At 43.1% G+C, this 24,881-nt stretch overlaps 1 protein-coding gene across 1 annotated transcript in view; it reads right to left on the reverse strand.

The window, feature by feature from the left end:
• prdm5 (PR domain containing 5) overlaps positions 1-24,881 on the reverse strand; it is a 115,305-nt gene that overhangs the window by 14,651 nt on the left and 75,773 nt on the right. Inside the window, exons 14-15 of the mRNA XM_080723776.1 lie at positions 21,849-21,934; positions 2,124-2,228 (exon numbers count right to left, since the gene is read on the reverse strand). Coding sequence (XP_080579902.1) covers positions 2,124-2,228; positions 21,849-21,934 — 191 coding nt within the window. The remainder of the gene's footprint in view (positions 1-2,123; positions 2,229-21,848; positions 21,935-24,881) is intronic.

A 24,881-nucleotide genomic window follows, 5' to 3' on the forward strand; every position in this document is an offset into this window, starting at 1 on the left:
AAACACTCCATGCATGATCCTAACCCCAACCTGAATGTCTTAACTCCTCGATGCTTGATTCTATAAACAGACCGGTTTCTAGTCATCAAAGGTGCGTTTGAAAATGCTCTCCATGGGTACTGGAGGCACACTCACGTATTGAGTGCGTGTGAGCAGTGAAACAACTGTAAAAGGAGTACCTTTCAGTGCTTAAGCTGGGCTTAAAGGGCAAGTTCACCTCTGGGACAACCAGATCTTATTTTATTGTTGTTTGGGACACGATCAACACAATCCTGAGTTATTTTTTGTGTTCAATCTGTGTTTTGAGATATTTTAGTATTTCAGCATGAATGATGATGCATTTTGCATCTTTTTGCATCATCATTCATGTTGAAATACTAAAATATCTCAAAACACATGATGGGATGGGAGTGAGCAGATGTCTAAGTGCTGAATATTTGTTCATAACATATACAGTAGCAGGAGCCATAACTTTGTTATTCTTTGTTATGCTAAAGCAACCTGGTTATATAATGACTGTTGTCATTTCTGGTTTGACCACAGAACAACTGTTTCTCTTGTCCAGGACCAGGAAAATGGTCCTCACAATGTCTACTTCTCACCTGTCAAGACATTTGGCCCTCACAAGTATGGCACGCACACACACACACACACACACACACACACACACACACACACACACACACACACACTAGGGCATTCACCAAATATTCAACTATTCGAATATCAAAGTCGCTATTCGACTTTGTTCACCTAAGTCGAATATTCGCTTATATTTATTTTTGTATTGTTTTGTCTTTAAAAATATATATATATTTCTTCATGGTTTATAAAGCTTGGCTTGATAGGAAGTCATAAGAACCCCGACAAGCACTTGGAATTGTAGGTTCCACAGATAAATATTGTGAAAATAGCCGATCTACATGCTCACAACGCCTCGCAGTGCGAGCCGTAGTGAGCATGTAGATCGGCTATTTTCACAACGTTCACCTCTTGCTTGCTTAATATTTGACAGTTTGGTCAGTTTGGCCAGTCCTGTCGAATATTCGAATACTTTGAGGTCGCATAATTCGAATACTAAAAATCACTATTCGTGAATGCCCTAACACACACACATAGAGACAAACACAGACAGAGGATACAGGATGTGTTTAGGTGACAGTCAGATGAACTCACGCAGTGATCGAGTTATACCCACAGAGCTATGGGAGAAAAAAAATCGGGTAATTGCGGATATAAAGTCGCCTAAAACGGGTACTTTCCTATATTAAATCATATTAAATCGGGTATTTCGCGGATATAAAGTCGGCTAAAACGGGTATTTCCTATATTAAATCATATTTTTCCTTTCACAATATTAATTCGGGCTTCACATTGGCTATGTTGACAACTCCAGGCAGTCTTTTCTGTTCATATTAACTCACCATTATTGCTCAGCCTCCAGTTCCCAATTCCTCCATCTGATGATCTGAGCTCTGAGCCATCCAGCCAAAAGTTCCCGTTCTGGTAGCATAAAGTCGGCTAAAATGGGTATTTTTCTTTCTCAAAACAAGGCGGGTCGAGTTCATATTTATTTACTAAAAAAAACAATGTCACGGGCACAGGCTACAGTCTTGCTCACAAGACAGCGTTGTTTGGTTGTTTGTTGCTGTCCGAGTGTCCGCCTTCCTTTGCCGTCCGGGCCGTGGCTAGAACAGACACTCGACGCAGTGGTTCCTAGCTTATGGGGAAAGAAAGCCTGGTAGGCGAGGTTAGGGGAAAGGTAGGAAGTAGGAACCATTGCAGCGAGTGTGTTATAACCCGGACGGTAAAGGAAGACTCACACCCCACATTAAATGCGCCTGATTTATAATAATAAAATTAATAGTAGGATTAAACGGTGTGATGTCATTGTTTAGTCTTACTGTCTAACATGTTTATTTAGTATATCTAGTTAACATAAATAATATAAATTCTTCCAATGGAACATAAAAAAAAGAAAACGAAAAAAAAAAAAAAAAAAAAAAAATACACACTTAGAAAAAAAGAGACCCCAAAGGGGGTTGTTGACTATGGGGTCCCAGACTTTAACTATGGGAGCTAAGCCCCTACTGGCTCCCACATAACTCGAACTCTGAACTCACGTCACATTGGAAGGGTTTCTCTCCGGTATGCGTTCTCATGTGTTCGTCCAGACCTCTCTTCTGACTGAACGCCTTGTTGCACTCACTGCACTTGTAGGGTTTCTCCTGTAGACGCACACGCACACACACACACACACACACACACACACACACACACACACACACACACACACGCACACACACGCACGCACGCACATCACATTTAACAAGTCAGTTGGTGAAGAAGTACTCACATTTTTTTACTTGAATAAATGTAGCAATACTGCAATGTAGACATATTCCGTTACAAGTAAAAGTCCAGAATTCAGAATGTACTTGAGTAAAAGTATGAAAGTGTTGGCATCAAAATGTACTTCCCAAAAGTAAAGTACAACATGTTTAAAAATAGCAGATCTACAAGCCCGTAGATCAGCTATTTTCAAATAGCCAAGGTATACAATAATTATGGCTAAAGTGTTTAATGTAAGTTTTATAATATCATAATTTATACCTGCAAAGTAACTTGTAACTAAAGTTTTCAAATACATGTAGTGGAGTAAAAGTACAGTATTTGGATCCCAGATTTAGTGGAGTAGAAGTAGCTAGAAGTATTGGAAATTGCCCACACACAGTGGTACAGTAGATGCACAAACCTGGGAAACCCAACAACAATATTTCATGATACAGATCACGGGTACAGGAAGCATTGCCTCCTCCATATTCCATATTCTGGCGACTGCCAATTATCACAGAAACTGAACAGAATTTTGCCAATGCCTCGTCAGCTCTTGGCTTGGGCATTCATGCAATGTGCCTCTCAAAATGGATTTATGGACATTACAGAGGCTTCCAAATATGAACACAAGCAGTTTATATTTGTAACCAAGCTGTAAAATGTACAGTACTTGGCACCTTGGTAAGGAATGCCTCTTCCAGACTGTGGCCAAATGCAGTGGTTCTCAACCTTTTAAGGCTGCGACCCCTAAAATAATCATATTTTAACTGGGGACCCCCCACCCTGACGAGCACTAAGAGTTGAGACATTTTGTATTGTGAAAGTAACAGATCTACATGCTCACAACGCATCGCAACGCGAGGCATTGTGAGCATGTAGATCTGCTATTTTCATTATTTCTGCCTCTAATATTTGACAATTTGGCCAATGTTTAATTTGTCATTTTTTTAGGTATTAAAAAGTCCTTAAATTGTCACTTTAGATACCCTCTATACACTTAAAAGTTATGTTGGTTTGCTTACTGTTGAGTGAGAAAAAAAAGCGAATCATCTGAGGTCTGGTGTAGAGGGGAAAAAGAGCAGACTATAAGTAAAAGGTGAAAGGTCAAGTTTATTAAGTATTGACGGCTCAAGTGGTTAAATATCAGAAAACAAATTGACATGAATCCAAAATACACTGATGATTGTGCTGTCAAACGATGAAATGATATGGAATCTATGAAAAGCTTGTGGGGGTCCCTGCTTCATCTCTCTCTCAACTAAGGGGTCCTTGGCCTGAAAACGTTGAAGAACCCTGCTGTAGACAATACGCTCCCAGTTCTCACACATATGGAGGAAACCTGGCGGAAGCCTCACCTTCCACAACGTAGCGAGGCGTACTGCAGCTCACAGACGTAAACGATACACATATGTACGCGCACCGTAACTAACGCCAAAGTAAAACAAACGTGGGCGCCCGCAAAGGAAGACACAAGAACACATTGTAATTTTAACGCGCGCACAGCGTGCAAACGCACACTCGCACACACTCTCCTTTGTATGGCTATACGACATCAAAGGTTTAAGACGGAAATTACATTTAAGCATAACCTTTAAGTCTGAGTTATATGTGCGATACTCGCACGCAACTAAGTATTCCTCTGGATACACATACGTCATGTTCTGGTTGGAGCCAATAGGAGAAGGACATCAGCGTCACATGATTCCCTTGCTTGGACCGGTGAAAACTCAGATGTGTGTCTCAAATTATATGATTGTTGGCAGAATCGCGGAAAAATTTGGCAATCCTGTTTTCATTTTGCATAGGATCGGTGGTTGTTGCAATTACCTGCACTACACTACTTCACCATGTGGTACGCTATGACGGAATATAAACCTATAAAATGTAACAATGTGTACACCCAGAGAAGCAATGGCGGAATACCGTATCCAACGAATGAATCAACCATAGTTTGGTGAGCAGGAGAGCACACAAGGACATACATGTTATAGATGCAGTTATTTGTCTGTCATTCAGTGTTATATGACCCCAATTGAAACAAGTCCAAAAGCCTTTTCCTATGCAAATTCTAATAGTCTTCAATCAATCAACATTCACACAATCATGGCTTACGTCTTCCTGATACAATAAGCATGTCACTCAGTACTCTGTGGGTTTAAGGAGCAGCGTCTCCGTCATATGTGGCGGCTGCCAATCATAGCAGAGAGAGCGCAATACTTTGCCAACCTTTTTGGGCCCCTCTAACAACCAGTCATGCACGCACGCACGCGCGCGCACGCACACACACACACACACACACACACACACACACACACACACACACACACACACACACACACACACACACACACACACACACACACACACACACACACACACACACACACACAATATCCTCTCCTTCACACCCTGGTCTTGGCCCACTGTGAACATTATGAAGATGTGAAATGAGAGCTGTGGAGGCTCCTGGAGGCCCCTGCAGTCCAGAGGAAATGAGTGGCGTAGAGAGGAGGCCGTCAGGGGCCCAAAGCCATGATCACATGGACCCCTCTGAAGAGTACAGGACAACACTGTGAACACTGGGGGGCCACTCCTGGGATGTAGAACAAGGGGCTCCCACACAATGGGAGTAATATGTCCTTTGTTGTTTCCTACACAGTATTTGAATTATTATTTCAATTTTTTTTTCCAGCCCACCCCACCCAAAAAAGGATTATTTTGTTTAAACCAAAATATGTATTTTCACCTTTTCACCTCTTTGGGTAGCACACTCTTAATGTGTTCACTATGGATCATCCTTAAATGTAATGATAATACATTTACATCTTCCAAACCTCTGGACAAAAAAAATCAAGATAATTTGGGAAATTTCAAAACATTTTAAATAAAACGGTTTGAAAAATGTATAAAAACGTAAGAAATGGTGAAGATAATACAAATGAAGATCTACCAGATCTTATAGATATGCTAATTTCCACAACAAAATAATTTAAGTGGTTAATTCATCATAACGTATTTTTGTACGTTTTGGTTCCCCGGGGGAGAGAGTGGTGTCTTTTCTTAGGGTGTGGAGGTGAACAGGTTGTGGTTCTGCCCTGCTGCAGCACATGGATGTCTGTGTGGAGAAAGGAAACCAGGCCTTTGAACAGCGTATCAGTGCACAGCCTCCTCCACAGGGCCCTCCCTGTGTCTCCACAGCCTCCTCCACAGGGCCCTCCCTGTGTCTCAGTGCACAGCCTCCTCCACAGGGCCCTCCCTGTGTCTCAGTGCACAGCCTCCTCCACAGGGCCCTCCCTGTGTCTCCTCCACAGGGCCCTCCCTGTGTCTCAGTGCACAGCCTCCTCCACAGGGCCCTCCCTGTGTCTCCTCCACAGGGCCCTCCCTGTGTCTCCTCCACAGGGCCCTCCCTGTGTCTCCTCCACAGGGCCCTCCCTGTGTCTCCACAGCCTCCTCCACAGGGCCCTCCCTGTGTCTCCACAGCCTCCTCCACAGGCCCTCCCTGTGTCTCTACAGCCTCCTCCACAGGGCCTCCCTGTGTCTCAGTGCACAGCCTCCTCCACAGGGCCCTCCCTGTGTCTCAGTGCACAGCCTCCTCCACAGGGCCCTCCCTGTGTCTCCACAGCCTCCTCCACAGGGCCCTCCCTGTGTCTCCACAGCCTCCTCCACAGGGCCCTCCCTGTGTCTCAGTGCACAGCCTCCTCCACAGGGCCCTCCCTGTGTCTCCACAGCCTCCTCCACAGGGCCCTCCCTGTGTCTCAGTACACAGCCTCCTCCACAGGGCCCTCCCTGTGTCTCAGTGCACAGCCTCCTCCACAGGGCCCTCCCTGTGTCTCCACAGCCTCCTCCACAGGGCCCTCCCTGTGTCTCCACAGCCTCCTCCACAGGGCCCTCCCTGTGTCTCCAGTCCACACCTCATCGCTTTCACCAAAAAGAACATTTCCGCTGTGCCTTTCAGAAGGCCTGTCTGGAAGTCACTCACAGCACTGCTGCTATCGCTGCTGTGGGTGGAAACGTGTGTGTGTGTGTGTGTGTGTGTGTGTGTGTGTGTGTGTGTGTGTGTGTGTGTGTGTGTGTGTGTGTGTGTGTGTGTTACTATGCTTGTGAGGTCCAAATGTCTCCACTCCAAGCGGAGTAGTATTTGAAAAATAGACGTTTAAGGTTTAGCTTTGGTGAGTAAGGCTTACAACTGGGAAACCATTCAGATCAGGGTTAGGATTATAGTCACTCAGTAGTCTCGCGAGCCAGACTGTTGCTTCCTATTGATTGATTGAATATCTTATTAGACAAAATGAAGAACAGCACAAGTACAGTCAAACACCCTGCCTAAAATGAACACCCCGACAAGTCCTCGTGGTCTTGTTTGAGGTTCTTGGTATTCAATTCGTTGACACAAAAAATAGCAAAGATTTGAATAACATCAAAAGTATAAAACACTATTATGTGCCGAGTAGGGGGAAAACGGTGGGGTTGGGGGTAAGGTCATCACTTCTGGCCTGTCTATGGTAGAAGTGATAACTACATCCTCCTCTGGCCTCCTGAAAGGTGAATCTCAGGGCAGTTTTGAAGGAGGCCAGCGAGCTGAACATGTTCAAACGTTTCTGTCATAAAGTCAAGCAACGGAAAAAGCTCTGAAAATGATCAGAGGATAAAGCAGATGTGACGCCTCCTTCTGTTTCGTCTTTACTGTCGCGCACATTTGTCCTAACATCAATCAAAAATAATCAAAGCATTTAGTGTATAGCTTGCTTATCAGAAATGGAAATCATGATATAAAACGTAAATATTTCAATATAAGTTTGTGAACGGAAATGGCGAATATATGACCGCTTCGAGTTGTAGTTCCAGACTCTACATAGCATTCGGAGATTGTGGAATAGTTGTCTGGCTACGCGAGACTAGTCATTTGGTGATCGGCGGCTTGAAGTCCAGGGTTTGGAGTTGTGCTGGTTTAAACTAGGTCACCTGCCTGTGTAGGGCACCACATTTACGCTTGTAGATTGTCTATTTTCGGTGCGCAACACCGCCGCTTTACTAAAGCATCCTTACATTTTCATGTTCTCGCAAGTATGCATAATACAAGCGTGTGTGTATGTGCGCGTGTGTGCATGCGTAAGTGTGTGCTTGTGTGTGTGTCACACTGGGTGGACATTGACAACCTCTCAGGGTAGAGAGAGGCGTGTACGTTACTGGGCGTCTGAAAGGGAAACGGTGGTGTGACACTTGAAAGACTCTGGGTCTTGGTGGAGTGGAGGAGAAGTGAGATGCAGGGAGATAGCGGAGGAGGAGTGTGTTGTCGCTCTGTCACTCTCTGGGAAGCAAGCTAACGACGAGTCTGGCTGATAGCAGGGAGGAAAGGAAAGGCCCTCTCCCTCTCTCTCTCCCTCGCCCATTTAAAGCTTAGTCGCCATGGGAACGGGGTGAATGCAGGAAGTCGGGGTCCTGGGAAAACGGGCTATCATGTGGGCGGGGCGAGGAGTTGCCCAAAGTGACACCGGATACAAAGGAGGAGGTAGAGATCAGGTTCACTGCACCGTGTGTGTGTGTGTGTGTGTGTGTGTGCGGGTGTGCGTGTGTGTGTGCGTGTGTGTGTGTGCGTGTGTGCGCGCGCGCATATGTGTGTACGAGAGGGTCAAATGACCCCACGAGTATAGTAGAATTGGAGAACATTTTCACTGTCGTGTCTACATTTTAAAAGCTGGGTTAACTGTTACCTTGTCAATTTCATCCTACAGGCCAATAAGGATTAAGAGATAAATATGTGTAGCCTGCAGGTTTGGGGTTTCAAAACTCCCAAAAGAAACATTTTCACTGTCCATCTAAATTATAAACGGTGGGTTAAGTTATCACATTCCCAGTTGCTTATTCATGCCAGTGTGGCTCAAAAGATAAATCAAAGGTTTGTGTACCAAAGGTTGTAGGTTCAAAGCTCCTAAAGAACATTTACACTGTCCGTCTACATTCTAAGGTTAAGTATTACCTTTTGATTGTGTCTTCCATGCTGTTGTGGTTCAAGAGATAAATTAGGGGTTCATAAACCAAAGCATTGGGGTTTAAAGCTTATGAAGAACATTTTTACTATCCATTTGAATTCTAAAAGGTGGGTTAAGTATTACATTCCCAGTTGCATCTTCCATGCCAGCGTGGCTCAAAAGATAAGTCAAAGGTTCATGTACCAAAGGTTGTAGGTTCAAAGCTCAAACAAAACTAAACATCAACTCAAAATAAAACAACTCAAACTACAAAAAACCTTAAAAACCTTGATAAAATGATGTGGTTGAAGTCAAGCTTCCAATGAAGTAAAATAAATAAAGAACACAACTAAACAAAAACAGATACCTCTATCAGAGATGTGAAAAATTATTAAATAATTAAAATGTATTAAACTCCAGCAGGTGGGCTTTATCTATGCTCCTCTCTCTCTCCTACCAGAGCTAAAAGAGGTCCATGCTCTTCACCTTAAAAATACCAGGTGGGCTTTATCTATGCTCCTCTCTCTCTCCTACCAGAGCTAAAAGAGGTCCATGCTCTTCACCTTAAAAATACCAAAGTTAAAGACTTTCCAGTAGTCAGATTCAAACCCACAACCATCAGGTTGTGAGTCCTCTGCTTTACCACTGCACCACCAGGGTCTTAACAGTAATATAATGTCGGAGGTTATATTTAAAGTGAAAAGGAGAGCCGGCAGGTCAATATCCACAGTAAAGGATTATGTTTCAATTGTTTCTTCCAAGTTGCTGTGGCTCAAGAGATAAATCAAGGGTTCATATATGAAAGGTCTGGTGTTCAAAACCATGAAGACCATTTTCACTGTTGATGACAGACCTAAAAATGTGGGTTAAGTATTACATTCCCGATTATTTCTCCATGGCAGCATGGCTCAAAAGATAAGTCAAAGGTTCATATACCAAAGGTTGTAGGTTCAAAGCTCAAACAAAACTAAAGATCAACTCAAAATAAAACAACTCAATCAACAACAAAAACTCAAAAGCTTCAATAAAATAACGTGAGGTCAAACTTGCAATGAGGTTAAATAAAGCACACAATTAAACACTAACAGATACCTCTAAAGAAACAATGAGAGATATGAAAAATAATTAATTATACAATTAATATGAAAAATAATTAATTATACAATTAATATGTAAATGTATTAAACTCCTCCCTCCTGAAGGCAGGCTTTATCTATGCTCCACCCTCTCCTACCGGAGCTAAAAGAGGGCATGAAAAAGATGTTGGGCTCCTCCCCCTCCTACCAGAGCTAGACGAGGGAGGCGGGCTGCTTCCATGCACTTTGCCTTAGGCAAAGTTAAAGACTTTCCGGTAGTCAGATTCAAACCCACAACCTTCAGGTTGTGAGTCCTCTGCTTTACCACTGCACTACCTTGACTTTCACACTAATGAAACGTCGGAGGTTATATTTAAAGTGAAAAGGAGAGCCGTCGGGTCAATAGATGAAAATCCACAGCAAACACCTCTACCCCTGACAGAATGCCTGAATCTACTAGATACACCCTCTCATGACCAGGGTTCATTATGACACCATTGCAATTGAGGTTGTTCTTTAAAACCATCTTATTAGAACACCCAGATTTACACTTTCATTGAAAGCGCCAATTAGTTTAAAAAACTAGAATCTTAGTTTCAAGTGATCAAAACTATAGCAGTTTCAATGTTTTTGTTAAATCAATTGCATTTGCGGTTTTCATTTTTGACTGTTGAATAAGAAAATATGACTGTTTGCAACTAGTTCTCATTGTAGTATTATAACCCCCGCTTCAATGATTAACTAAATACATTTTATTCGAGAAAACCTCTGAACTGCGTTGTGCTGAGCTGTTCTAATAACAAATTGCATATATTGAAAACAACCACTTCCGTTGTACGTATTTATTGCAACAAACACCAATCATTTAAATAAAACAATTTAGGCTCACAAGAAAGTATGACATTTCTTTAGCTGCAATATTGTATGACTGTTCATAGAATATGCCCATGTCAATGCAGGAGCTGACTTAAACATAATAAACTTCTTTTGATAAGGGTGTGACTCAAGAGATAGTCAAGAGGCAGGCAGAGCAGGACAAATACACAAAGATTAATTCCGCCAAACACAGGATCACAAGAATACCCGTAGGCATACATTATACAGAGACATAACTACTAGGCTACTGAAGACTGTAAAAGCATTCAAGTACTGAGAAAGAATCAAGGAACTGAGAGTTTAAATACTCACAGGGTTAACCAAACACAGGTGAACACAACTGACAATCAACACAGGGATTGGCTAAGAGACTAACACGACACAGGTGGAGAAAACGAGCAAGCACAGGGAGGTGAGACAAGACAGGTAATAGTAACAAGGCTAGACAGGAAAAACTAGGAACAATAATGACTACAAAATAAAAGCAACACAAGAACAAAGTAAAACCTACTGAAAGTAACCACTGAAAGCAAGACATACTGAAATAATACAAAATGAAAGAAGGATTTTTTTCCACAATAGGGAAATGTTTTATTACTCAGATTGTGACCAAACCTCATGCACATCAGTACACATAGTCATGTGGTCCAGACCTGTCAGTCAGATCTTCCATGGTACTGATTGACTATGATGGTGACTATGGTACTGACCATGGTTGACAAAACTTTTCCATGCTTCTGTGGCACTAGACCTATGTCAGTGGTGTGTATGCTCACGGTTTGCGGTTCTAGACCACATTTTCAAATGTTCACTCTCCATCTAAATTCTACAAGGTTAAGTATGATGTTCTCACTTGTTTTTTCTATGTGGTTTTAAAGCACAATGGGTCTCATCACTAAGGTGTTTGCAATTAGTGTAAATAAAGTCACTAAAGGGGTCTGTATCTTCTCTAAGCACAAACTGACGTGTGATTCATGAAAGAAGAGGGTGTACACTGTACAGCTCTACAAGTGGACACTCACGTGCACACGTGAGTGCACACTCACGTGCACTCGGGTGGGTTTGAGCCCTACTGCACGTGGGTTTGAGCTTGGGTTTGAGCCCGACTGAACTCCACCCCACGACGAAGTGTGTGAAAGAGGCTGGCAACACCAGGCTACATTTTCACCGTCCATCTAAATTCATCTAAGTTGTTGTGGCTCAAGAGATAAATCAAGGGTTCATATATGACATGTCTGGGGTTCAAAACTCATGGTGAACATTTTCACTGTTGTTTTGAATTCTAAAAGGTGGGTTAAGTATTACATTCTCAATAAAACAACTCAAACAAAAAGAGATGTCAAAATCCTCAATAAAATAACGTGGTTGAAGTCAAACTTGCAATGGGGTAAAACAAATAATAACGAGGGAGGTGGGCTACTTCCATGCTGTTTGCCTTAAAGACTTTCCAGTAGTCAGATTCAAACAGGGTTGTTAGGGTTACTTTTAAAAAGGAATCCCCTACAGTTACAAGTTACTTGCAAAGATAATGTAGTCAGTAACGTAATCTGATTATCACAATTTAAAAAGTAACTACTAGTTACTTTCAGTTACTTTTGGATTACTGTTTAGCAAAACTCTTTAATTAAATAAAACAAGTTTTACCATTGATAACTAGACAAGAATATTGAGCCAATGAAATTAGGAAAAGGACAACAGAATTTTACTTGAGCGAAGTGGCAGTACTTTACGCTGATTCGACTTGATTATTTCATTGCTTGGCGTTATAACTTATTTGTAAAATTTATGAGGGTAAGGGGAGAATGTGATCCAGCATGTAACCCCCATCATTCAGATCCGTTACTGTAATCCAGATTACACATTTTAAAATGTAACCTGAGACTTTACAAGTTACCTGTTTTTTGTAATCTGATTACGTAATCCCGTTACATGTAATCCGTTACTTAACAACCCTGGATTCAAACCCACAACCTTCAGGTTGTGAGTCCTCTGCTTTACCACTGCACCACCAAGCTCTTCATGCTAATGTGGAGTCGGACAGAATGGACAATGACTGAATCTAATAACAAACAACGTTAATTGAAAACAACTTCCATTTTATCTATTTATTGCAACAAACTCCAATCATCTAAATACAACAACTGTTATTTGTACTGCAAACAATTTTGTGTGTGTGTGTGTGTGTGTGTGTGTGTGTGTGTGTGTGTGTGTGTGTGTGTGTGTGTGCGACACTGGCGTGTGAGAGAGACGGTGAGTGATTGAGAGAGATCTCTTTGCCTTTAGGCAGGTGCAGAATGTGTGCGTGTAATGTAAAAGAACAGTTAAGATCTGCTAGTTTTAATGGCGAGGGGTAGATCACTTCCCTCCCTGTCTCTTCCATCCAGGCTTTCTGGAATAACAGATGAAAAAAATAATAGAGAGAATACTATAGGAGATAAAGGTCAAAGCTCAGGGGTCGGAGAACACATGGACGGATTTAAGGTGATGTGACATTACCCAGCATGCATCTGTCCCCGACCCCCGGTAACATGGAACATCTGTACCTGCTGACCTTCACTCTCCGGCAGCTGCTCACCCCGCTGACCTCTGACCCCGGGCTGACCTCCGACCCCAGGCCTTTATCCCCTTGAGCCTGACCGCTCTCTGGGGGCGGGGCATCGAACCCCCGCACGCCGTGTTTGTTTACTCCCCGAGAGAGAGGGCTCTCTCTCCACCGTCTCACTTTCCTTTTTTTAATTTTTTATTACATTTTTTATCCCACGATTTTGTAACCCATTTTTCACCCGGTGTCAATTATCTAATGTAATCCTGGGCGCTACACTCCCTCTGCCAACCTGGGGAGAGCAACGGCCTGACCTCATGCTTCCTTCTATGCATGATGAGTCCAAGTTGCTTCCCGGTTTCCCCGGTTGGACGTTCAGTAGCGCGTGGAAGGAACACGTTATTCCAACCAGTTCCTTTCTCCTCCATCAGGCGCCCCCGCTGGCCAGGGGGAGCTGGAACATGAAGGCCAAAAATAGTACCAGTTGTTTCCATAGTGATGCCAGGGTCGGAAATGCCTCCGATACCCGCTGAACATGCCTGGCATCGGCCAGTACCAAGGTCTGCAGTGCTGCTGATCCAATACCACTTAATTGTCTTGATGTCTTGAGAAATGTCTTGATGAATTGAATATGTGTGGCGGGGAGAATCGCAGCCCCAGCCTGAAGCCTCAAAAGTCTAGTATCTACCTTTCCATAAGGATATTCCTTTGTAGTAATGGTTAAGATATTGGACTTTCACGCGGGAGACCCGAGTTCGAAGCCGAGTGGGGAGGTTCGGTTCACCTCCGTTTCATATGTATAGGACCACAATGGAAACAAGCCCTCGGGGAGTTTTGTGTTCTCCTTTTAGCATTAACTGTATCTCTGTACGTTTAGCAAACTGTTTATAAAGTATTCAATCAATCATTGTGATGATAGCTCATTTACACTAAAGTATTCTTGTTTATTTTGAATGTTTATTATGTTGATGTTCCACTACTGTTTTATAATGTTAATGTGCCATTTAAAAGTATTGTTTTATAAAAGGGATTGTTATTTCATTTCTAGCTAATAGATTTATAACACACTGGTTTTGGATCTGTACTGGGCTTCGACCGAGGCACCTAGTTTAGTTGTCAAAACCGGTATTGGGAAGGGGGAAACAATGACATCTCGGGAAAAATGCCGATCTACAAGCTTGTAAAAGGACTATTTTCACAGCGCGATGCCATTGTGTGGCGATGAGGCCTTTGTCATCAGCTACCAGGCGTGTTTGGAAGAGGACTGACCAGCATTTATAGCTGCGGTTCTGCCTGGGTTTCATTAGAATATGGTGGGGATTCTATTAAGAAGGCGTAATGGCTTCAACCGCCATCCGTTCCTGTCTTTGTTCAGTCATGGAATGAAACGGTTTGACCATAAAAACCTCGGAGCCTAGAAGCTGCACTAGACTAGACAAGTTGATAAAAAGAATAAAAGAATCCCTCTTGCCTTCGTGCCAAAGTGGAAGGGGGAACATAAGCGCTTCCAACACGGAAACAGTGGAGCTGTAATCAACGCTCGTACCTCCGTGTCACTTTGTCTCGCTGGCCTTGTCATCGAGACGACGGAAAACATTCATAAAAACTCTGGGTAACCGACGCAGAGAAGGTTCAGCGGCAGCAGCAGTCAGCGGTGTCACACATGTGCGTCCCATCGTATTATAGCGCACTGGTTCTCAAATGTGGGGGTCGAGGACCTCCATACTGATATCGTACCGCAGACCCCCATCTGAAAATGTTTTGTGCCAGAGACCCCCAGAAGAGAAGATTTGTGTAAAAAGAAAATCGAAAATCGAAATAATTCAAAATCATAAAAAAAAAAAGAAGTGACATGCTGTGAGCTTGTAGATCTGCTATTTTTGAGCGGTGCTAACCGCTCCTATATCTGGCTTTGTATGGTTGTCCGGTGTCTGTCATTGGTCAATTAGTCTGTACGGCCAGGGTCACATTGGCCAGGCTTTTAATGAAATGAAGCGTAATTAAGTAGCACCGCTTTTTTGAATAGCCAACATATAAACTATGGATAAAGGAAGGGATTAAAATCTATTTACAAATTTAGCTGGGGACCCCCTGGAACCCCCCTCGTGGACCCCTGGGGTCCCGGGAACCCCCACTTGGGATCCCCGGGAGAACCACCGGTATGGCGGGCCTGCATGTGATCTGCTTGATGTGGAACAAACGCAACAAGCAACGCAGATCAACAACAAGAACCACAAACACACGTGTCCTCAGATCTTCCGTCTCCTCTCTGGCTCAGAGCACAGCAGAGCAGAGCTCCGGGCCATTCCCTGGCCTGGGCCAAATGACATTTACTCTGCTGCCAGGGACGTGCTGGGCCCCTGATTCAGCCCGGGAAAAAGAGTTGTAGAGGCCCTCATTGCGCGCTATAGAGAGAGAGCTCTCTCTATAGTGCTGCTGCTACTCAAAGATTTGCCATTTCAGATCATGACAAGTGACAAGCCAGTGGGCCAATTACATGAGTTATATTTTGTCGTTGTCGGGTTTGTACGTCCAAAACCGTTTGTTTTGTATTTATCATTTTAAAAATGATTTAAACTAGTGAAAACAGCCGATCTACAAGCACACAACGCCTCGCACCGCGAGTAGATCGGCTACTTGTAGATCTACTACTTGTAGATCGGCTACTTTTGTGCGACGGCCTTGTATGATGAAGCAGGGCTTTGCTTTGCCAAAAATTGTACAAATTTGAAACTTGGAGATACAAGGTTTCTGCCCGACAGTGACGATTTACTTTGTTGGCCGCCCAGCCCCCAAAATGGAGCAATTTTACATTTTATTTAATTTAATTGTTTTCCTAATGGCTGGCCTGGACCGGCCGGGAATGAACGGGCCGTTCGGGAATTGTCCCGCTTTTCCCAATGGCCAGCACGTCCCTGTCTGCTGCCCACACCACACCACAGCACAGCACAGCACAGTGACTTCATGCTGCTTCTGTTGTTTGTCACCGTTCAGCCCATATATCGCTCTGGGTCACATGGCAGAGGCTTGAGGAAAGACAGATCTTTGGGAAACATTAAGGAAACGCGGCATCGCTCAAACACAACAGTTTAATCAGCACTGGCTTCACCAGGGGAGCTGTTCTGTTCTACCTGCCTGTGTGAGTTCTGCTGGCCACCAGGGGAGCTGTTCTACCTGCCTGTGTGAGTTCTGCTGGCCACCAGGGGAGCTGTTCTGTTCTACCTGCCTGTGTGAGTTCTGCTGGCCACCAGGGGAGCTGTTCTACCTGCCTGTGTGAGTTCTGCTGGCCACCAGGGGAGCTGTTCTGTTCTACCTGCCTGTGTGAGTTCTGCTGGCCACCAGGGGAGCTGTTCTGTTCTACCTGCCTGTGTGAGTTCTGCTGGCCACCAGGGGAGTTGTTCTGTTCTACCTGCCTGTGTGAGTTCTGCTGGCCAGGCATCACAGCACAACGCATGAAAACCCCGAGAAACATACCGTGTCATTTTAGATTTAAAAAAGAGCATGTCACTTCGTGCAAATATTTTTAACTCAAATCTTTGGTTCTAGGGGTCCCTGGAACAAAAACATTTTCAGATGGGGGTCCTTGACATGAAAACGTTTGAGAACCACTGACATAGCAAGGAGTTAGACATTATTTTAAGAAATTTGCCTCAATACTTACAGCAAAAGGAACTATAGACGTCTCCTGAAACTGTTTTCTAGGTGTGTATTTTTTTTTTTATAAAATGAGGGATCTCCATATATGGGTATAAAAGGGACAAGGACTGACACAGAGATGTCCATACTGTACATGGCCATTAATCTATTAATGAATTAATTAATTTTCCCCTTTGACTTGAAAGGGGAAAATTCTAATGGTAAGATGCGATACAGCAACCACACTTGCAATTTTCAATTGCATCTTTTAATGTAATTAACGCGTGCGTGCGTGTGTGTGTGTGTGTGTGTGTGTGTGTGTGTGTGTGTGTGTGTGTGTGTGTGTGTGTGTGTGTGTGTGTGTGTGTGTGTGTTCGCATAGCTTACATGCCAGATGCAGTAATGAGACAACTAAAGCAGTGCCACATACAACACACAACGAAACATTTATAAATGTTTGGGCACTGGGGAGTTTGCACTGATGTGTTTGTGTGTCTGACAGAGAGAGACAGACTTACAGCTAGACAAACAGAGAGAGAGAGAGAGAGAGAGAGAGAGAGAGAGAGAGAGAGAGAGAGAGAGAGAGACAGAGACAGAAGTAAAGTGATTATTAGTAGCAGGATCAGTGCAGAATGAGAACACAGTACAGTAGATATGTGTGTTCTCTTTTTGTCACCTGTAAGCAATAATAAATACTTCTTCAACGGGCTGATGACCGTGTCCAGTCTGTCTGGGAGGCTCCTCCCTCATGACAGCAATGGCCGTTGACTGTCACGCATGTTTGTTTGAGAGACACAAGGACGGGATGTTTGCACGGTGTGCACTAACGCACTGGCTAATGCCAGATGTATACTCTGTCACATGATATGGTCGCTTACCAAATAGAACACAAGGCTTATAGGTCAGCTTATAGGTTAAGTTTTATGTCCTATCCGGTATTCGAACCCACACTTCTACCTCTCTTCCGCCAAAGACAGAATACTCCCTGCTTGGGCCTTATGAGAGATACATGTACTGCACCTCATGAGATTCAGGCAGTATTACTTCAACCAGCACAGCCAGACACACTATTCCACAATCTCTGAATGCCATATAACTGTAGCGTCTGGAACTACACACCTATAAGCAGAGGAAAGGAAGCTGTCAGCTGTTCATCATTTCAGCTCACAAAAATATTATTTCTTAAAATATAGAGTAGACCACCTCCAACAACTACAGTGCAAATGTACTGTAACCTATTAGTTATATGGCTATTAAGGTAACATAGTAAACCACACTGATTGATTAAAAATGAAAGTTTCTATTTATTAAAATAAGTTCCAGATGGCAGCTGTAAAGAGCATGGTTGTAATGGAAGATAGTGAAGTCACTGCTATACCTCTGGCTCTGTCATTCTGACTGTCTCACCGCTATACCTCTGGCTCTGTCATTCTGACTGTCTCACTGCTATACCTCTGGCCCTGTCATTCTGACTGTCTCACTGCTATACCTCTGGCTCTGTCATTCTGACTGTCTCACTGCTATACCTCTGGCTCTGTCATTCTGACTGTCTCACTGCTATAACTCTGGCCCTGTCATTCTGACTGTCTCACTGCTATACCTCTGGCTCTGTCATTCTGACTGTCTCACTGCTATACCTCTGGCTCTGTCATTCTGACTGTCTCACTGCTGTACCTCTGGCTCTGTAATTCTGACTGTCTCACTGCTATACCTCTGGTTCTGTCATTCTGACTGTCTCACTGCTGTACCTTTGGCTCTGTCATTCTGACTGTCTCACTGCTATACCTCTGGCTCTGTCATTCTGACTGTCTCACTGCTATACCTCTGGCTCTGTCATTCTGACTGTCTCACTGCTATACCTCTGGCTATGTCATTCTGACTGTCTCTCTCCTTTTCTCCTCATTCACACACGCACACTAGGGCTGCACGATTTTGGGAAAATATCTAATTGCAATTTTTCGGACTAATATTGCGATTGCAATTTTATTTGCAATACTTATATATTTATTTTAAGGTAGCATAAGTGATAGTTTTTTGGTTAAAACAAAACGTTTTTTTTTGTTGTTGTTTTTTTTGTTTTTTGTTTTTTTTTGTTAAAAGGTTCATATAATACATTATTTTAACCAAATAAAATCACTTCACTACCTTAAGTCAAGCTTCCGAAGCTTCCGTTGAATATTTATTGTGTGTAATACATTTAAAAATAAATTGATTATTAATAACTAAGCAAATTGGCAATCATGCAAATGGTTTGATTCAGTTCAGTTATATTTTCAAAAGATTCCCTTGTATTTTGCTTATTAGCAATATAAAACGTTTTTATATTCAGAAAGATCTCAGTAATGGTATTGTCTGCCTCTCATTATTGTCAAGGAAGAAAGTACCGTATGTCTGCTGCCTTGCTTTCATCTAGGCAAAAAAATGCACCCTAAGACACACCAGTAAGTTTCACATGTGTGCAGGGGACGGAGGAGGGGAGCCACCGTCACACAGAAATCACTTTTGCGATTATTATGCACCTTTGCGTTTGCTGATCGCGATTTCGGTTTAAAAACGATTCATTGTGCAGCCCTAATGCACACACGCACGCACACACGCACCCACGTGCACGCACATGCAGTGGTGGGAAAGGTATTCACATGCTTTGCTTAAAGGAGTAGTTCACCCCCAAAATGACTTTTTTTCTATTGATTACTCAGGCCATGGAGAGTAGAGTTCAATACTATTTTTTGGTTTTTGTCACATTCCTAAGACAAAATTTTGATTCGAGTAAATTTACCCCCATTGATTCCGGATGGTGACCCGTTTCGAAACGGGTCACCATCCGGAATCAATGGGGGTAAATTTATTGTTATCACATTTTTGTCTTAGGAATGTGACAAAAACCAAAAAATATTATTGAACTCTACTCTCCATGGCCTGAGTAATCAATAGAAAAAAAGTCATTTTGGGGGTGAACTACTCCTTTAAGTTAAAGTATCAACACTGCAGTATAGAAATAGTCTGTTACCACAGTAAAGGTCCAGAATTCAAAATGTACTTGAATAAAAGTACAAAAGTATTGCAATCTACAAAATGTTTGAAAATATGAACAAAATGAGCTTGTAGATCGGCTATTTTCAAATAGCTTAGGTATAAGGCTACAGTGGATTACAGTAATGCGTGTTTTCTAATAATCACTTATATCTGCAAAGTAACTAAAGTTTTCAAATAATTGTAGGGGAGTAAACGTACAATATTTGGATCCGAGATGCAGTGGAGTAGAAGTAAAAGTATTGGAAATTTGAAACACTCAAGTAAAGAACAAATACCTCAACATTGTACATGTACTTAGTTGCTTTACACCACTGCACACACACGCACACACTCAACAACGTGCCCAGTAGCCTTGCACCTCTGTGTGTGTGTGTGTGTGTGTGTGTGTGTGTGCACCAGTAGCCTCCGTGCACTGTATTTCCTCCTGTAACATCCCTCCATAAAGTGCAGGTGTTGCTGCAGTGTCTCCTGCAGACACTTCATGTATCTTGTGCTGGAACATCATAAAGTGTCTCTGGTGGTTGGACAACTATTTCCTAATGGCCAGCTGCTCTGCTGCTGCTTTACTGCTCCACTGTGGCTCTCTGCCTCTCTCTCTGCCTCTCTCTCTTTCTCTGCCTCTCTCTCTCTCTCTCTCTCTCTCCCTGCCTCTCTCTCCCTCTCTCTGCCGCTCTGCTTCTCTCTCTCACACACAGATTGTTACAAAGCTACGTAACACACAGACCATAAACGCTGTGTGCACAGACTCACTGGTGGAGGAAGTAAAAGTAGCAATACGGCCCAAGTAAAAGGCCTGTGTTTAAAAACATTTTTGAGTAAAAATACAAAAAGTTTTGGAATCAAAATATCGTCAGAGCTGTCTGGCTGAAATCTCCACATTGTAACTTCTATGTGTTTTTCGTAAATTTGTAAATTAACGCTCTACTTGATACTATAATAATATAGGCCTGTTTTTTTGTCATAGGACATTTGAAAATGTGTCCTCTGCATTTCACCCATCCTATAACAACTAGGAGCAGTGAGCAGACATATGTTTCTTACTCAGGGACACATCGACACATAGCTGGCCTGGCCAGGAATCGTACCTGCGACAACCAGGACCTCTGGCTCGCCATGCAGGCTCTTTAACCTTTAACCACTAGCATCACACAAAGGCATCAAGTATCGGATCCACACTCAAATCTGCAATTTCTTAATTTGAATTCTGAAAAGTAACATTTTTGGCCCTATCGGGTTTCCACCCGATAGAGGTGATATAATTACAGTAGAAAACGTAAAAGAAAAAGAAAAAGTATTCTTCCGATCTACCCTTACAAGCTACAGTTATAAGTTTTAACTGTATGTTTTGTAATTATAATATAAACCTGCAAAGTAACTAGTAAATAAACTAAATAATTGTAGTGGAGTGAGTACAATAGTTCCGAGATCAAGTAAAGTAAAAGTAACGGAAATTGTACTCAATGGGTAATGTACTTAGTTACTTTACACCGCTGAACGTAACACACTCCCATAAAACACTTTGCACACAGCCACACACAACTGTTAACTGGCTCTCTAACAAACACTCATTCAAGCGGGCGGGCACAAACGCACAATGACGCAAGGAGAACACACACATGCAGACTCACAAACTGTGAGCTTGCATTTTTCTATTGCTTTTTTTCATCAATCGTGGCAAAAATAAAATAATACCAAATAATTTCCACATAGCTGTTGGACAACTCATGCGATGGAATCAAGACAAAAAACAGCTTCATATCTTTGATGTTTTCCGCTGGTGTGGTCGTAATAGATCATTTTACTGTTCGCTGTCTATCAGACAGAGTTATGTGACATTTCATTAGCCTAATGAAACACCATTCCAATTACTGCACAAAGCCGCTTTATCATTTTACAAGCTAATTACAAATATGTTCGCTTATAAACGGAAACAATCCATCATTTTCAGTGCACGATGTCATCAGCTTTTTGCGTGTGTGTGTGTGTGTGTGTGTGTGTGTGTGTGTGTGTGTGTGTGTGTGTGTGTGTGTGTATGTGTGTGTGTGTGTGTGTGTGTGTGTGTGTGTGTGTGTGTGTGCGCGCACATCCTTGATAGTTTGTAGTTAACAGCAATCACAGAAAAAAAAACCTTAATGTAAATTGCAGAGAGAGTGTGCGAGGACTTGCGTGAGTGTGATTGTGTGTGGTATGTGTGTGAGTGTGTGAGGACTTCCGCGTGTGTGTGTGTGTGTGTGTGTGTGTGTGTGTGTGTGTGTGTGTGTGTGTGTGTGTGTGTGTGTGTGTGTGTGAGTGAGTGTGTGTGTGTGTGTGTGTGTGTGTGTGTATGTGTGTGAGTGTGAGTGTGTGTGGTATGTGTGTGAGTGTGTGAGGACTTACGCGGGTGTGCGTACGGATGTGCATCTTCAGTCCGTCATTCTTGCTGAAGGCCTTGTCACAGTAGGGACACTGGTAGGGACGTTCACCTAGAGAGAAGGTACAAACACCTGTCAGTACTGTTATGATCACTGTAGGGACACTGGTAGGGACGTTCACCTAGAGAAGGTACAAACAGATCAACCAGGTATGTTCGTATACATACCTCGGAGTAGTAATAGACCATCTTTTGTCATGGAAAGATCAGATTGAATCTGTGTGTAAGAAAACAAAGCAAAGAATCTACTTCCTTCGCCGTTTAAGATCATTTGGCGCTAGTAGACAGATTCTTCTTATGTTTTTCACGTCTGTCATTATGAGTGTTCTTCAGTACTGTAGTACCACCTGGTATGGATGCTTGTCTGCAGCCCTTAAGTCACAACTGCTACAACAACTGAACATTTGTTCAAAGATAGTTGGACAACCACTTCAGAGGCTATATACGACTACGTATGATAACAGCATTCTAAGGTTGGCAAGAAATATTACCTCTAATAGTAGCCATGTGTTGCATAGAGAATATGGGTTGCTGCCTTCAGGAAGGAGATGCAGTGTTCCTGCATACAATAAGGTCAGACTAAAAATGTCCTTTGTCCATCAGTCGACTTTAAGGCTTAATCAGGAGTTTGGCCATAGGTAGGCTTAGCGGTGGACACTGCTCTTGTCTATATTATCCTTATGTATGTAAACCTGTCTTGTTTTTGTTACCTGTGTCAAATGTTTGTATATATGTTTCGCATACATGGCTGCTGTGTCGCAAGACACATTTCAGTGTAAACTGACAATAAAGTACTATATCATATATATATCATAACAACACCTGTCAGTACTGTTATGATCACAGTAGGGACACTGTACTGTTATTGATCACTGTAGGGACACTGTACTGTTACTGATCACTGTAGGGACGTTCACTTAGAGAGCGTACAAACATTTTCCAAAACATTTGATTAATTCCAAACGTTTTCCAGGCCTGTAAAACAATGGGAACCCTGGTCTGCCACCCCTGTGGCCTTGATGCCACAATGATGCCACATGACTGGCCCTGACCTCTGACCCCTGACTGCAGCACCTACTGTCATGGCTTGCTGCACATGTACTGCACTTTCCCATATTCCCTCCTGATTGGCTACCATTGCTTCTAGTGTTTGACAGTCGCTTATCTCCAGATTAGGGAGTCTTACTGGTTAGTCAGAAATGAAAACATCAAGTGGTACAGTCAGACATTAAGGCTATAACGATAACACAAAAAAGTCCTGGGGACTTTCCATCATGGTCCTATGTTTCTCTCTTCCCCTCTCTCTCTCTCTCTCTCTCTCTCTCTCTCTCTTTCTCTCTCTCTTTGGGTTCCAGCCCCCTGTGGTCGGTCCATACTCCATACACACTCGTCTATCTATGTGTGCTGCCATTGGCTCATAAGCGTGTGCTATCAGATCATAGAGGCCTATGGCAGGGAGGTTCCATCCCAGCTGGATCAAAGAGGTGCAGCGGAGCGGGGCACAAAGCGGAGCGGGGGGGCAACAAACTCCTGCAGATCATATCAGAGCCGCGCCGGGCCCAACGCAAAGAGGAAGTGACAGGCTGTCAGTCAAACGGGGGGCCGCCAACACGTGGATCTGTTTACCAGCCGAGCAGGTCCTTGATCCACGGGACCGATAGCAGCCCGGCTGGCTTGATTACTAATCTATAGAAAGGAACTGGTGAGGTAACAGGCAAAGAAACCACCGCCGCTGACACAATCCTCAGCGCCCGTTTAACCCCAGAGAGTAAAATCAACGCTTCATTTTTTAGCGGTGCTCGTGGAAGGAGCTATGCTCCAACATATGGCTTTGTCTGGATGCGAAGCATGGCCTACATCTGGCCTACATCTGGCCTTCATCTTGGCACAAAGCTCTCAAATGAGTTATTTGTAAGTCCACTAAATGTCCGGGCTCTGAAGAGTGGTCTACATCTGGTCTAAATCTTGGCACAAAGTTTGTTGTAGGCCCAGGGTCACATTGGCCAAGCTTTGTGGAGCGCTTAATGAAATGAACTCATAAATAGCACCGCTCACTTCACACTAGGTGTGATTTTTTTTATACACAGTGAGAGTCAAACTATGCTCAGGGTTTTGCCGCGGTCAAATGTGAAGAATCACAAAGAGATCTATTGTACAGACTTCACTGGCCAGGGAAATATGATGGTTTTGAACGACTGCTTTACTTTTATTTGGCAGTCATTGGAGCTCCGTTCCGTGGTTTTGCCTACTGCTATCAATCTATTGTTGAAATACGTCTCATTGGTAATGACTGACCAATAAAAAGAAAAACTAGGGAAAAAGCCAGTGGATCCGACATAAATAACAAGGCTGCAGTCGTCGATCTCGCGTCATTTCTGGGATAATGAATAAAGAGACATCGTCTGACTCTGCTCTGAATTAAAGACCCTCTGTAAATAGAACAGCTCCCTGGGGACTACTGTCCATGCTATAGTAACTTCATAACACACACACACACACACACACACACACACACACACACACACACACACACACACACACACACACACTAGCTGTATGTGTGTGTGTGTGTGTGTGTGTGTGTGTGTGTGTGTGTGTGTGTGTGTGTGTGTGTGTGTGTGTGTGTGTGTGTGTGTGTGTGTGCGCGCGTGTGCATGTGCGTGGGTTGCAATCTAATCTTCCATCCTGCTCTGCTGCAGTAGGCAGCAGTAATGGCTCTTTAGCGGCTAATTGTGGAACAGGAAAGCAAGTGGTTTTTATTGATGGGGGAGATGTTTAGGCCCGTGTAGATAATAAGGTTAATTAGCTGTGTTTCCCTGGGATTAAGAAAAAAAAAAACACATGCAAAGATGGTTATTAAATCAAGAGCACTAGATCAGAAGATGAATATTATTATTAGGTCCCCAGTTTGTTCCAACATGAAAAAGAAGAAAAAAATGCAATCCAATCCAAAATCGACATTGGATGACACAGATTGTTACTTTGTATAACGTAACCTC

Source organism: Nannobrachium achirus (assembly GCF_963921795.1).
Source record: "Nannobrachium achirus genome assembly, chromosome: 1".
Classification (NCBI taxonomy): Eukaryota; Metazoa; Chordata; class Actinopteri; order Myctophiformes; family Myctophidae; genus Nannobrachium; species Nannobrachium achirus.